Source organism: Delphinus delphis, chromosome 13, assembly GCF_949987515.2.
Source record: "Delphinus delphis chromosome 13, mDelDel1.2, whole genome shotgun sequence".
Classification (NCBI taxonomy): Eukaryota; Metazoa; Chordata; class Mammalia; order Artiodactyla; family Delphinidae; genus Delphinus; species Delphinus delphis.
In genome coordinates, this window is record NC_082695.1 from 46,445,347 (window position 1) to 46,461,075 (window position 15,729).

At 44.2% G+C, this 15,729-nt stretch overlaps 1 protein-coding gene across 3 annotated transcripts in view; it reads right to left on the reverse strand.

The window, feature by feature from the left end:
* The window catches only part of B4GALT6 (beta-1,4-galactosyltransferase 6), a 65,532-nt gene that overhangs the window by 16,161 nt on the left and 33,642 nt on the right, over positions 1-15,729 (reverse strand). For 2 of the 3 annotated variants that reach the window (XM_060028850.1, XM_060028851.1), the window contains exon 4: positions 5,983-6,107. The exons of the other annotated variant lie outside the window; for it this stretch is intronic. In XM_060028850.1, the coding sequence (XP_059884833.1) occupies positions 5,983-6,107 (125 nt within the window). The remainder of the gene's footprint in view (positions 1-5,982; positions 6,108-15,729) is intronic. 3 annotated transcript variants of the gene reach the window in all.

Sequence of the window (15,729 nt, forward strand, 5' to 3'; positions counted from 1 at the left end):
TGCTACTATAATATGGGAATAAATGAATAATGATCAATCATCACTTACTCAAGTCCTCTTTCCTGGATCCAAACTTCATCATATACAAGTCAAGTGACCCTACAATTCAGATTTTGCCCTTGAAAAAGCTAAAATGTTTTCTAACCATTGCTTTTCTTAGCAATTTCTGAGCTAAGCTAGCCTTATTATAATTGTGAATTTTCTAAAAACTGAAATTAAACCAAATAAGTTTTCTACAGATTATAAATTCTAAAATCAGAAGACCTAAATAGGCATTTCTCTAAAGAAGACATACAGATGGCCAACAGGCACATAAAAAGATGCTCAACATCACTAATTATTAGAGAAATGCAAAATCAAAACTACAGTGAGGTATCACCTCACACCAGTCAGAAGAGCCATGATCAAAAAGTTTACAAATAACAAATGCTTGAGAGGGTATGGAGAAAAGGGACCCCTCCTACACTGTTGGTGGGAATGGAAATTGGTGCAGCCACTATGGAGAACAGTATGGAGGTTCCTTAAAACACTAAAAATGAGCTACCACATGATCCTGCAATTCCATTCCTGGGTAGATATCTGGAAAAGATGAAAACTCTAATTCAAAAAGATACATGCACCCCAATGTTCATAGCAGCACTATTTACAATAACCAAGACATGGAAGCAACCTAAGTGTCCGTCAACAGATGAATGGATAAAGAAGATGTGGCATATATACACAATTGAATATTAGCCATAGAAAAGAATGAAATATTTGCCATTTGCAGCAACATGGATGGACCTAGAGATTATCATACTAAGTGAAGTAAATCATACAGACAAAAACAGATATTATATGATATTACTTATATGTGGAATCTAAAAAATGATATAAATGAATCTATATACAAAATAGAAACAGGCTCACAGATGTAGAAAAGAAACTTATGGTTACCAAAGGGGAAACGGGAGGAGAGGGAGAAATTAGGAGTATGGGATTAACAGATTCACACTACTATATATAAAATAGACAAGCAACAAGGATTTACTGTATAGTGCAGGGCACTATATTCAGTATCTTTTCATAACCTATAATGGAAAAGAATCTGAAAAGAAATATATATATATATATATATATATGCACTTTGCTGTACACCTGAATGAATCACTTTGCTGTATACCTGAAACTAACATAATGCTGTAAATCAACTATAGTCCAATTAAAAAATGCCCAAAAAATTATAAATTCCAAAATCATTAGATTTTCAAAGAACATAAGAATCAAAATATGTCTAATAATAATGTCTATGTGTCATTCTATATTTTGGATTTTTAAATACAGCCTAATAAACTGGTTAAACAGAAAATTATGTAACAACATTAAACATGGGACTTATTAAAATTTCAACTATACCAAATAAATTTTACTGATGAATGAATAAATGTAAATAATTGACAATGCATAGCTTTAGGATCTGATCCTACTTGTAAAATCAGGACATGACATTAGATGTAGTCAATAGAAAATAGTAACATTTACCTGTGTATTTTACATTACCAGGATCATACATGAGAGAAAATTTTAAATTATTAAAATAGTTTTATTTTAAAAGAGAACAACACATGGTTTCATAAAATTGAAGACATCTAAACTAAAAACTCCACCACTAATTTTCCCTTAATGATGATGAGATAGTGGAAAAGAGAAAGAGACAATGGCTGTTCTGAGGCTGATACTTTCATGTCTACATTGATTCACATTTGGTAAGTGATAGGAACCAAAGGGGCTCTGGTGCCTCGGCCAGTCCCACTCTGGGTCCCATTCTTCTTTGGTTTGCTCCATAACGTGGCTCTTGGCATATGAGCCTGAGGACCACGAGGCTACAGAACAATACGGAACCCACATCTAAGAGTCCCTCCTGGGCTTCCCTGGTGGCGCGGTGGTTGGGGGTCCGCCCGCCGATGCAGGGGACACGGGTTCGTGCCCCTGTCCAGGAAGATCCCACATGTCGCGGAGCGGCTGGGCCTGTGAGCCATGGCCGCTGAGCCTGCGCGTCCGGAGCCTGTACTCCGCAACGGGAGAGGCCACAACAGTGAGAGGCCCACGTACTGCAAAAAAAAAAAAAAAAAAAAAAAAGAGTCCCTCCTGTACCCCACACAATGGCCACGGTTGGTGCTGAGCACTCCCTTCTGACTGAGGAGACTTGCTGACAGGCCTCAGTATCCATTGTTGGCATCTCCACAGAATTCCCAAATCTATACAACTCCCAAAGCAGTTCAGGAACCCCTAAGTTTACTCTTAGGATAGGAAACTGCTGTGAAAGTGAAAGGAGAAACAGGAGTTAGATGGCAAGTACAAATCCCTACCACTGACCTTATCTGAAATATATCAGTGTGATAACTTCTAGCAAAATTAGGGTCGAGCTTACTCTTCTTGGTTTTGAATTTGGCCACAAGTTGGCTGCCTATGATGTAAATGGGCTATAAAAGCAGTTAAGACGCATTATAGATATTTAAGGAAAGACGCTATTAAAAAGCTGCAGAGTCCATATTAAAGACAGCCCATATTAAATACAATGAGGCTGAGTAATCAGTTGAACATCTAAGAATAAACAAAGGTTGTCATGGCCCCAATACAGTAATTTCTTCAATAAAACATTTAAAATATTGAGTTGATTTTTCCTTAATATTATATGGAAACTGAGAGTATTATAAGAGAAAGAAAATGACCAGTGTCATGGCAAGTTCAAAGAAGCTAAACTGTCGTTTTTACAACAAATGCATGTCCACATATTAATGAGACAGTTATCAAAGGTTTTGAATATGCCTAAAGTAAATTTTTTACTAAAACAAAGCTAAATAGCATCTAAAAATTCATTTGGCACGTCCCTTCCTTTGGCTGTGGAATTTCACTGTCAACAGTTTACAATTTATTGTCTAGGAAGAGAAGATCTCGGTATTCTGTGGTAATTTATCTCAAGGTTTAATAGCCTTTGTTTCAGGACATTCTTTCTTACATGTGCCCTAATCTGCTGTTGGAGCCACTCTCCTGTTGAAGCATCTCCACTGGAGATAGAACTAAACATCTGGTCATTACCTTCGGAAAAACAAGAGTCATCTTCATGAATCTCTCCTCGCCACCTCTTGGTCAAGCAAAATTATCCACACGCACTTTGCTCCCACTTTAAAACCACTAATCTTACGGAATGTATGCACCTATTTTTCATCCTTGCTCATCTTCTCCTACACTCACCATGAAGAGATTAGCAAGAAAAATGCTGACTACATAAATTTTCCCCACCAAGATTTTGCCCTAGTTTCAAACTTCAAGCACACGACCGCTACGATGTCCCCAAATGACATGGCTGCTGACTTGCCTACCTTTCAGGGTGCACTAGCTGTCTGCCACTGACTAAGACAGAACAGAGTAGAAGCTGCCAAGCCTTCATTCTCCTGCAGTGTTTCAGGTCCCTCCTCCCCTCCCCCTCACTTCCAGTGCCTACAGGAGCTTCTTAAACAGGAGGCACGCGATAAAAATTGCAGGTTCACGTCCCTTTCCACCAACAGAATCAGGATGTCTGAGGACTGAGTTCAAGAATCTTCTTTTTTACCAAACACCCCAGGTAGCTCTGAAACACGTGGCTAAGACCCATCTTTGAGGAACCTTGGACTAGAAACACAACTCCAGGCCTCCGAGCAGATAACCCCATCAAGCAGTTGCCTGATTCTTTAAAGGCTTAGGTTTTAGACCAAAGTGGTTCAGGCCTCCACCTGAACCCTGAATGGAACACAGGCAACATCACAGGTAAACACTTCACTTTAATGACCTGAAAAGCATCACTTTGCTCCTCTGCCAACCTCCCTTTTAGAAATAATCTTGCCTCTACAAGGCACCCGACCTGTGCTCAATCTTCCACTGCAACCTGCGATGTTCAAAATACCTAGGAATTGGTGAAATCACTAATTTTAGAAGATTAATTCCACTTGATTGGTCTTTGATGAACTTAGTTGGTATTTTTTTAAAAAGAAAAAGATCCTCAAATATTAACAATCAAGTTGATAGCAGATGTTTCACATAAATCTAGTTACTTCTTGTTTCCTTCTCTCTCAACTCAGTTTGATTAAGTATAGCAGGTATAGGTCACCTCTGAACGATCTCCAATTCCCTCTCATACCTTGAGCTGCGTAGCTCAGAACTAGAGACTATATTCTGAGAAGGGTTTGTGCATAACTGAAATAAGAGCAACGGTAGCATATAGTTCCCAAATAAAATAAGCCAATTTTTAGATCCCTGAATTAGCTGGCTCCTGAAACTTCACTTTCAAAACTGTTACCTACTGATTCACTGGAGTTTACAGTCTACTAAAATCTGTAAGTAGAAACTACTTATGTGTGATATACCTCTCCTCTAGAAAATGAGGTGAAAACAAATGCTAAAATTTAAAATCCAACATCTGATGTAGACCGCTGAAGAAAGGACAAGAAGACTTAATTTTCCTGATCCCAACTTACCCTACTGCTATACCACACAGTGCACACGTGAGAGGTATACATCACGTGTATTAATATACCTCTGAGAACCAACCTCCATTCTACCCCACAGCCTTTGTGATTGAGTATGCTTTTTCTTCTGTTAGCATTCAACGTACATACTCATCACCCAAGTAAGAAAAAGAATTTATTTTGCCCAGGACATTTTTTAAAGTAACATTATGTAAATTGGGCCATATTTTATATACAAATGTGAGGAAACTCAATCATGAAATAGGAAAAAATTCATTTATTATCCGAATCTGATCTGGGAAATAGTATAAAACAACTGTAATATAGAATGTGTTGCCAAAATCTGTACTGGAATCCATTTCAGCAGCTTTACAACTTGTTTGAGGGAAAAAAACCCAAACATTTAGTTAATAATTTGTAACAAGACATGTATCTGTCTCATAAACTCAACTCAACAAAACTGGGTTTAGTGCTTCCCCTTTATACAAGAGAGGGTAAGCTCTACGTTAGGGATGCAGACGTAAATAATACACATCCCCAACACCCCCAAACACAAAGAGTTCAAGGCCATTTAAGTCAGAGGGCTTTTATCATAAGCTTAACAGCATACAATTCTCCTTCCCAGGAGTGACTTTTTTTGGTACCAAAAGACAAAACATTTCAGCAAAGTACTGATATTTAAAACAGGAACTGGAAACTGTTTCCAGATTCAGGCTAAAGCACAATCCTTCAGGATGTAGTATCTGATTTAATCATATGTAGTTTTCACTTGAATTACATAAATGCTGTTTCCTATTCAAACATAACATTACATGAACACGTGCTTATTAACCAATTTCACAGTACTGAGAACAACTCTGATTTAAACCATGGTTTTCAATTTTTTTTAAGCAGCAGGGGCAGGCCCACTTCCTTATAGTTTTTCAAACAAAACATTAAAAGTAGGATTCTGATATATCAAAAAGATGAAAAGCCTGTGCTCTGTCTTCTGAAACAGAGGCAAAGAAGAGCCCGAAGTTCTTCTTTTTGTGTCCTGCAGTGACCGCCGAGCAGCGTCTTTAGAATGCTGCGCCTCAGGAACCCCAATGCTGGGCCCAACTGGAAACCACTGTTTCCAGGCCTTGGTGGGGCTATGCCTGTAGGTGTCAGTAACCACTAGGGACAGCAGCAGGAAGCAAAGAAATCACAGCCTCTCTTCCAAACAGAACAGGAAAAATCATCTGTTTTCCAAGCCAATCTCAAGCAAGGTACTTATCACCAGGATCTCCAAGAGACTGAACATAGGAGCATGTATCTGTATACGCACAGGTGCCATTCAGCTTCACAGGTAACACGATTAACTCACATTTGGACTGTGAATACTTACACATTAAACACAAACATTTTGATGTCTTAAATTTATCAAGACAAAGGGATTTGACTGTATATTCTGAATCAAACACACTTTTCCTCAAATGCATAGTAACAGTCACACTACTTATGAAAAAATGGACCTCACCTTCCACCTGGGTTTACAGTCTTTAGGCCTCCAGTGACCTCCTGGCTCAATATCTAAATCCTTGGAGAAGAGGTGATGAATTTCATCAAAACTGACTTCACTTACATTGACATTGAGGAATCCCCCTAAAAGGTCAAAAATGTGAAGAATTGTTTTAATACGAAGTCAGACAAACAACAATCAGTAGGGTGATGGCATAATGTAGTTGCTGAGACGGTACCATTTATTCCTGTTATCACCATATAATTGTTAATATCACCTTTCAGTTTTGGTTTGGATGATAAATTATATGGTCATCCTACTATCTTTGGTAAATCAGCCAAAGAAAATCAAAGCACTTAAACTTTTTGCTTTTGAGTAATATGGTGAATATTATAATATTCTTTGGGAAATGTTTGCATGTCATTACAATGTAGCTTATCATTCCAATTTATTCAAGTATTTAAAAACTAGTTTTTAATTTCAACATAATCAACACAGGAGACAATGAACACACAGTACGTAAGAGTTAATTAAGCAGTTAAGTTTGACAGGGAGCTCAATCTTAGCTTCTATGTACTGGGGAAATTATCTAACTTCTCTGTGCCTTAGTTTCCTTATCTGTAAAAAGAGATGGTAATACCTGCCTCCCGCTGTGGTTGTATCCATTAGATGAAACAATGCCGGGCACAAAGGTACACATTCAGTAAATTTAGCTACTATTACTGTCATCTACTTTACTGACATTTCTTCAGAGAGAGAATTCACAAACACAATTCAACAAATTTATTTTGAGCACCTACCATGCATCCCCTTGACATGCAAAACGGAAAAACTATAAACTTCTAAGATGCTCCTGGTCTACTAAGCACTCACTCTCCAAACTAACAAATATATGATATTCCTAGAAATGTTTTTACTAACAGTTTTTCTAACATATACCATGGAAACAGGAATGACTCTTGGATGGAAAACCATTTCCATTACCTCAATCAAAACCAACTAAGGGGGCTTCCCTGATGGCACAGTGGTTGAGAGTCCGCCTGCCAATGCAGGGGACACGGGTTTGTGCCCTGGTCCGGGAAGATCCCACATGCCGCGGAGCAGCTGGGTCTGTGAGCCATGGCCGCTGAGCCTGCATGTCCGGAGCCTGTGCTCCGCAACGGGAGAGGCCACAACAGTGAGAGGCCCGCGTACCGCAAAAACAAAAACAAACAAAAAAACCAACTAAGAATTAAGAGAACTAAGGACTAACAAAACTAAGTTCTTTCACCTCCTTGTCTCATGAAATACAAACCAACAACTATTGAGGTTTCCCATTTCAAGTCTTCTGAGCTCAGTGGCCATGATTCCACACATACAGTCAGCCCTCCATATCCACAAGGTTGGTTGAAATCTGTGGATGCAGAGCCCACACATGGAGGGCTGACTGAAAGGGATTTGAGCATCCTCAGAGTTTGGTACCCTGGGGGTCCTTGAACCAATCCCCCTTGGATACTGAGGGATGACTGTAAAGCACTCAGTTCCTCTTCGACGGAGCCTCTTTCCTTTCCTCTCTTCCTGCTATTCTATATTCTATAAGGTTTCACAGCCACTCGTCTTCCCATCCCCACTCTTCATCCTAAGTAGGAAGGAACATCCGTCAGTGGCTTCCACGAAGCACTTAGGCATACTCGAGAGAAGTATTTCAAAATGTAAACGCCTAGCTTCCACAGAGTAAGCGAGGAAAAAATCTGCGATCTTCTAATGTCTGCCTGTTCTCCTGACAATGTTTGCTGTCTTTTATAACCAAATACCCATCCTTTAGTGTGACAAGATATGCAAAGTAGCTAATCTTAGAAAGGTCAGATTTACCTAAAGAGTAACCTAGGAACTTACACAGAAAGGATAGATCAAATGTAAGATCCATCGGTCAATGTGAGTACAGACGACCATGACTCAGCTGACAAAACAGACTCTGGCACTGTAATAAGACAAAATTCACACAAAGAAATCGATGCATTTAACGGTATGCGTAATTCCTAAAATGATAGTAATTAGGCTAAATAATAAGCCGTTCATATAAGGAACTGAAGTTGGTATTCCTTACGCACTTTTAAACCAATTTTTTTGCCTTTTTCCAGCTTTATAGCTTCAACAGCTGTAACCAACATTATTGTCAGCAGTTTTCTCCAGTATCATTTGCGTTTAATTTTCATCTTGAACACACATGTGCCAGCAAATTAAGAGACAGGCCTTATATCTTTCTCCTCAGTAGACAGGGCCTCTGGTGTCCATCACTTACAATCCCTGATGCCCAAGGCACCCGAAGTTCACCTCCCTCTCCATCGGCCCCCCCATTCACATTCCTCAGAGACCCTTAGCAGCTTTTCTATGTGCTTATTGCTCTTTGATCTGAAATCTTAATATCTTACTGGCTGAAGGCCATAGATGACCCAGTGGCATGAGGCTGTCATGCCAGGAGTAATAGCAACATCGCTATTGGGGGTGGGTATGAAGGGATGGGGGACAGGCTCCAGGACAGGCAGCGCCACCGCTAAAAACAGCAAGTGTGTGATCAGAAAGAGAGAGAAAGGAAAATAAACACTAATTAGTGGAGGTGGGGTGGGGGGGCAGCAGGGTGTGATGAGAAAAACAACTTTTGTTTCTCTGAAAAAACAACCACTTATTTCTGAGTTGCTGCCTGTGCGTTTCACAGTGTGATACCCCTGCTCACACCCAGGGTCTGGATATTTAGATAAGAACTTGAGTTTAGGGACTTCCCTGGTGGCGCAGTGGTTGGGAGTCCGCCTGCCAATGCAGGGGATGCAGGTTCGAGCCCTGGTCCAGGAAGATCCCACATGCTGCAGAGCAACTAAGCCTGTGCGCCACAAGTACTGAGCCTGCGCTCTAGAGCCTGTGAGCCATAACTACTGAGCCTGCGCTCTAGAGCCCGCAAGCCACAGCTACTGAAGCCTGCGCACCTAGAGCCCGTGCTCCGCAGCAGGAGAGGCTGCCGCAGTGAGAGGCTCAGGCACCTCAGTGAGGAGCAGCCCCTGTTCGCCACAACTAGAGAAAGCCCGCGCGCAGCAACAAAGACCCAATGCAGCCAAAAATAAATAAATAAATAAATTTATTAAAAAAGAAAGAACTTGAGTTTAGGATTCCCACCATTTAAGTGCCTGCTCTGCTTCTCCCGGGGAACCTTTTAAAATAAACACTCAGAGTTAAGCCCGCAAAAAATTAGTGACCTCTACCCCGGCAACCTTTTAAGTCCTAGGTGCTTGCCGTCCTGCTCTCCATCTCCTGCTGGCTGGTGACCTGGGATAGAGGACGGCACTCCCCCGCCTCACTGTGCCCTGGCCCCCTCTGGGATCCGTGACTAAATCCTGAGACTCTACTTCCTTTGTGTGGGTGTACTGAAACTGCACCTTGCATCAGAATGACCCCCTGGGCTCCACTTCCCCAAAGTGGGAGCTCGGATGCCCAGGGAGCTACCTGCCAACCAGTAAGGGTGGCTGGTGCCCCCTCACACGGCAGGCCATAATCCTCATGTTCTTAATTCAGTACAGCAGCTCCAGCTGCTGAATACGGTTGAAGAAGAGGACGGGGTCGTGGGCGCAGTCTGTACACCCATCCGATGCCTTGGAGCTGCGGGTGGCTCTCTTCCCCCTCCAGACCGCTCAGTCTCCCTGGGAGGATCCACTGCTGGCCGGCAGTCACGGCCGCTGCGCTGCACTGTTGTGTGTTGTGCCGCCGGGCTCTGCTGAGAATCCCCACCCTAAACTGTTGGTGCTGTAAAAGGTCAGACTCCGCTGCAGAGACGAGCCAGCAGGCCCCAGTCTGAAGCAGCTCTGTCTCCCATTATCCTCCAAAGGAGACCCCACTCGGGGTCAGGTGTGGAGGTGATTGGTGACCATCACACATGCCAAGTCTGGGCACTGGGCCAAGGCGAGCTAACCTGGACTGTCAGGTTCTGCCTCTTTCCCCCACGCAGGGACAGGGCTGCGGGACAGGCTATGATGTACTGGGAGCCAAGGAGAGCTCCCCAGGGCCCTGGAGCCGGAGGGGCAGGCCGGCTGCTGGGCCCACTGTGTCGTGTCAGGACCGGGTGCTGAGCCTGGGGAGCCGGCCTAACCCCTGAGGAGGCAGCGCTATCAGGGCCATCGTGGCACCCGGGAGGCAAAACGCTGCAAGGCAAGCGCATCACATGCTGCTAAAAGTGGGGCCCCAAGCGCTTGGTACCGGCTCCTCCCACGTCCCCAGAGGATGTTAAAAAACTACTAGAAGCCTGTGAGACCCCCATGGCTTGGGCGTTATGGAGCACAGTGGCATATCTACATGCCAAGTCGTGAAGGTTACTACGTTCTTGGGGCCTGGAGCTTGCCCCAATACATCTGCTAATGTTGCACAGGTGGAGGTGGAGGTGGACCCTGACCCTCAGCAGTTGACTGGGACCCCCTAGAATGGGAGGTGGCAGCAGAGGAGTTAGGGAAGAGGCGACCTCTGTCCCAGGCATTCCCTGTTACAATCCATCATACCAAAACATCCAACGATGGCCAGTGTGAATGAGGAACAGAGACACCTAACTATACCATGATAGAAATGCAAGGGTTTTTAGAAAAATTCGTTCAAAAGAAGAGGGAGAAGGGCACTGATTGGCTCTTAGGGGTCTTTGGAACTGGTTCCGAGCTTTGTTTACAGAGAAAGAGACCCCTCCAAGCCTCTGAGCCCACAGAGACAGAAGGAAGAAGCTCGGCCTCCCTCGCAAGATGAGCAACAAGCTCTCCATACTGGCAGCTGCAGAGATCAGGGTCCCTGATGACTTAATCTCGGGACAGCTGAACGCAAATTAGAAGCCTTTGTTCAGGTGCTGCCGGCTCTTCAGGAGACTGTGGTCCCATCCCAAGGGATGATGCTGTCACCTCTCAGAATGTTCCCGCCCCAGCAGCAGAACCCAGGATCCCACACCCTGATCTGTGAGAGTGACAGCCACCAAGGCCCCTGTCCTAGGGACCCTGCAGTTCCCCGAGCTTGTCCCTCCTCTTGGGGACAATCACCTGTTCACTTCTCTAATTATCCACTGGGATGCTCTCATTGACACTGGAGCCCAAATTACATTGCTTCCCCGAACCCCTCCAAACAGAAATGAAGGGCACCCTGTAAATTACAAGGCATAGCAAGTAGGATAGCAGAAGTCACTACTGGAACAACCTTTCTTAAAAATCTTTTAGTGGTGGCCCCTTAACCCTACCTTTTCCTGACATGGGTATGGATGCCCTGACCACATACATGGAGGAACAGGACCCACACCTGGTCCCAAGGAGTATAATCCCCCACCATCTTGGGCCTTGCAGCTCTGCCACCCGGGGGGGAACCCTGACTCCTCTGGCTTCCTTGATCCCGCAGCCTGTGCCCACTGTGGGTCCCGGGCCCCGGTGTCGTCACACACGTGGTTCTCCACGCGTTTCTCCTTCCCTCCACCTCCCCGCACCCCGGAGTCCTGTCTGCTCACTCCAGGGCACTTCAGTCTCTCTGAGAACACTCACATCACTGAACAGACACCCCCAATTCAGCTCTCTGCCCCCTCATGTCAAAGCCTGCCACATTCACCCCCAGTACACTGGGAGTAGGTCTGCTACTACCCTCAACAGGACTGAGGCGCCTCAAGGTGACCCTGCACTGAGCATAAAACAACACGTCATTACAGCAAACCCCACCCTGGGAGCCAAGCCGGCCGAGCACTCTGGGCTGTTAGACCAAAGGCCAGCCTTAGCGCAGCAGCAGCAGTGTGACTCTTTAGCACAGACAGCTTGGGTAACCGTTTAGCTCTGGATTACTCACTGGCCCAGGAAGGAGGTGTATGTGCTGTAAGGGGCACCACCTGCTGTGTGTATATTAATAATTCTGGACAAACTCAGACAAATTTACAAAAGATGGCCTGAGATGTGGTACTAGTATTCCACAATCTCACCTAAGTTTTAAATCAAATACCTATCTTAACCTTATCCAAGGGCTTTGATTTATCTTCTTGGCTAGACCCCAACTAATGGGGGGAGAGTGGTTACAGACAGGATTTCAAATTGTCATTTGTTTAGTGATATTGCTGATGGCATTTTTGCTTTGCTCAAATGGTTCGTGTGCTGGGAGATCAAAACCCTGCCAGGGGCTTTTACTATCTCCACCATCCAGAGAGTGCCTATGATCTTCCCTAAAGATTAACGGTGAGGCATCACGGGATCAACTGTGATGAGAAAAACAACTTTTGTTTTTCTGAGTTGCTGCCTAGGCATTTCACAGTGCGATAACCCTGCTCACATCCAGTGTCTGGACATCTAGATAAGGGCTTGAGTTTAGGATTCCTGCCGTAAGTTCCCACTTTGCTTTTCCAGAGGCACCTTTTAAAACAACCACTTAGGGGCTTCCCTGGTGGCGCAGTGGTTGGGGGTCCGCCTGCCGATGCGGAGGGTGCAGGTTCGTGCCCCGGTCCGGGAGGATCCCATGTGCCGCAGAGTGGCTGGGCCCATGGGCCATGGCTGCTGAGCCTGTGCGTCCGGAGCCTGTGCTCCGCGGTGGGAGGGGCTGCGGCAGTGAGGGGCCCGCGTACCACAAACAAACAAACAAACAAACAAAAAACAACCGCTTAGAATTAAGGCCAAGAGAACTTTGTGACCTCTGCCCCAACCACCTTATAAGAAACAGGTGCTTGGTACCCTGCTCTCATCTCCTGGGACGGAAGACTGTCCTTCCCACCAGCTCTTTGCACCCTCCTCCGCAGCTCCCAGGATCCTTAAGTAAGAAAGCTTATGACTCTACTTCCTTGGTGTGGGTGTATTGAAACTGTACCTTCCATCAAAACAGCCCTGTGGGTTCCACTTCCCCAAAGCAGGAGCTCAGATGCTGAGGGAGCTACCTGCTAACCACGTGTGGCGGGCTCATGCCCCTTTATTCAAACAGGTCATAATCTGCAAATTCTTAATTTAATATACCAGCTCCAGCTAGTCAACACATGGTATTAGAATACTTATTTCCTGTGCATAGAAAGTGAAGGGAAAGGGGCATATTATAGAGAGTGGCCAGGAAGAGGCACGGAGAAAATGAGCTAGTGGTGACACAGTTTCCAAACTACCCTCAGTGGAAAGAACCTCTCGAGAGCCTGTGGTCAGGACCTCAAGTCCTTGAGGTAGTCCTTGAGCTAGTGGTGACACGGTTTCCAAACTACCCTCAGTGGAAAGAACCTCTCGAGAGCCTGTGGTCAGGACCTCAAGTCCTTCCTCCCTACTGCACCCACTAAGGCTACTCTCATCTCCTTTACCTACCAGGTGTCCCCTCCAGGTTTCACTCAAGAAATTGTTTCACCTTCCCACACTGTTGGTGGGAATGTAAACAACCATTATGGAGGACAGTATGGAGGTTCCTTAAAAAACTAAACATAGAGCTATCATATGATCCAGCAATCCCACTCCTGGGCATGTATCCAGAGAAAAGATACTTAGGCACCCCAATGTTTATTGCAGTACTATTTACAACAGCCAAGACATGGAAACAATCTTATTGCCCATTGATAGAGGAATGGATAAAGAAGATGTGGTATTTATACACAATGGAATACTACTCAGCCATAAAAAAGAATGAAATAATGCCATTTGCAGCAACATGGATGGACCTAGAGATTATCATACTAAGTGAAATAAGTCAGACAGAGAAAGACAACTATCATATGATATCACTTATATGTGAAATCTAAACAAAAAAAGAAAAAGATACAAATGAACTTATTTACAAAACAGAAACAGATACACAGTCTTAGGAAACAAACTTATGGTTACCAAAGGGGAAAGGTGGGGGAAAGGATAAATGAGAAGTTTGGGATTAACATTTACACACTACTATATATAAAATAGGAAATCAACAAGGACCCACTGTATAGCACAGGGAACTCTGCTCAATATTCTGTAATAACATACATGGGAAAAGAATCTGAAAAATAATGGATATATGTATATTTATAACTGAATCACTTTGCTGTACACCTGAAACTAACACAACATTGTAAATCGACTATACTCCAATATAAAATAAAAATTTAAAAAAGAAGAAAAAAAAAAAGGAAGCATTCCAGTGCTCTAAAGCCGAGAGAGAAGGCATCCCGCTTTACTTTCAAAGAAGTAAGCAATCAGCCAGACCCGCCCCCTTTACTTCACCTGCTGAGATTTCAAGGGCAACTGAAGAGGAAGGACCCAGTGAGCTCCAGGGACAGATCCCCACCTCCACTCTGTGCTGCACCTGAGGTTTTCCAGTGGGGACACACGCTCTCTCTCCCCAGTTAGAAATTAAAAGGTCGAAAAACATATCTATTGGCTGAAATCTATTTACCCAGCAGTGCAATCATTCAGCACACAAATATAAACAATGTAAATAATGATTTTCACCCTTTGGAAGGTGGGACCAGGGTTAGAAAGGCAAGAGCAGGAAAACTGGACGCCTAAGAGACGAGAGGCTGCCACTTACCGAGAAGGAAAGTGGAAGAAGACAGTCAGTGGTGAGCTGCCTCTCAGGCTGCGCAACAAAGCCTAGGTGCCAACCTCTTCTGTGTTGTGTGGGAGGGAATAACTTGGTTGTACCACTGGCTACACGGCACATTCACTCTAATGCCAATTCAGCATGAATTGGCAAGACGTGCAACGATGCCTCCTGCTTTGGGAAGTGGGACCTGAGTGGCCTGGGATCCGTTTGGAACAGCACAGGCCCCAATCAAAAGTTTATGGTTGTGTAGATTACAACATATCACATGACATGGTTTAGGATATTATTTTTTCTAATAAACTGCCCACGTCCAATGCTTTCCTTTGGCTTCTCAACTTCTGCAATTGTATAACGTCTACCTACACAAACAACTTCTTACTCAATTATTCTTGAAGTGACCAAATCCTAGTATTCTAAACAGAGTGGTTTTTTAGTCACACATCTCCAATATCAAGGGCAATGCCTCGACACAGGATGGGTGAATGAATAAATGGATGGATGGATGAACGAATGGGTGCATGAACAGATGAGCAGGAATGACAGAGCTGGCCATGTCAATCCCGTCTCACCTCCCTCTGCTTCCTTCCTCCCTGCATTTCCAAACCTTGGCTCCATCAGGTGCTAAAATATGCCTTTAAGACATTTGTACAAAAGATGTCCCACAGGGGCTTCCCTGGTGGCGCAGTGGTTGAGAGTCCGTCCACCTGCCGATGCAGGGGACACGGGTTCGTGCCCCGGTCCGGGAGGATCCCGCATGCCGCTGAGCGGCTGGGCCCGTGAGCCACGGCCACTGAGCCTGCGCATCCGGAGCCTGTCCTCCGCAATGGGAGAGGCCACAACAGTGAGAGGCCCGCGTACCGCAAAAAAAAAAAAAAAAAAAAAAAAATTAATGATGCGGTTTGTCAAGAAAATGTGGTATATCACACACCACTCTGGCCTTTTCCAATGTGTTTTCTCAAACCATTCAGTTGCCAAGAAGCTTCCATACACTGCATCTCAATGTCTTTTCTAGAATAGCACCTCCACTCCTCATCTTAAGTGAAACACTATTCTTCCTTTCAAACTGTGCTCAGTGCTTACTTCCTGAGGTCCACAATCTTGGGGGTAAGGCATATAAGAAGGTACTCTGCAGATTATACCTACACCTCACAAAAATTAATTACTTCCTTCTTTCATAAATTTACCTCCTTTGAAGTTTACGACTTTCAGCCGAACCACCTTCCAATATGCAGCCACATTCACTGAGAGGTGCCCTCCTCTCCC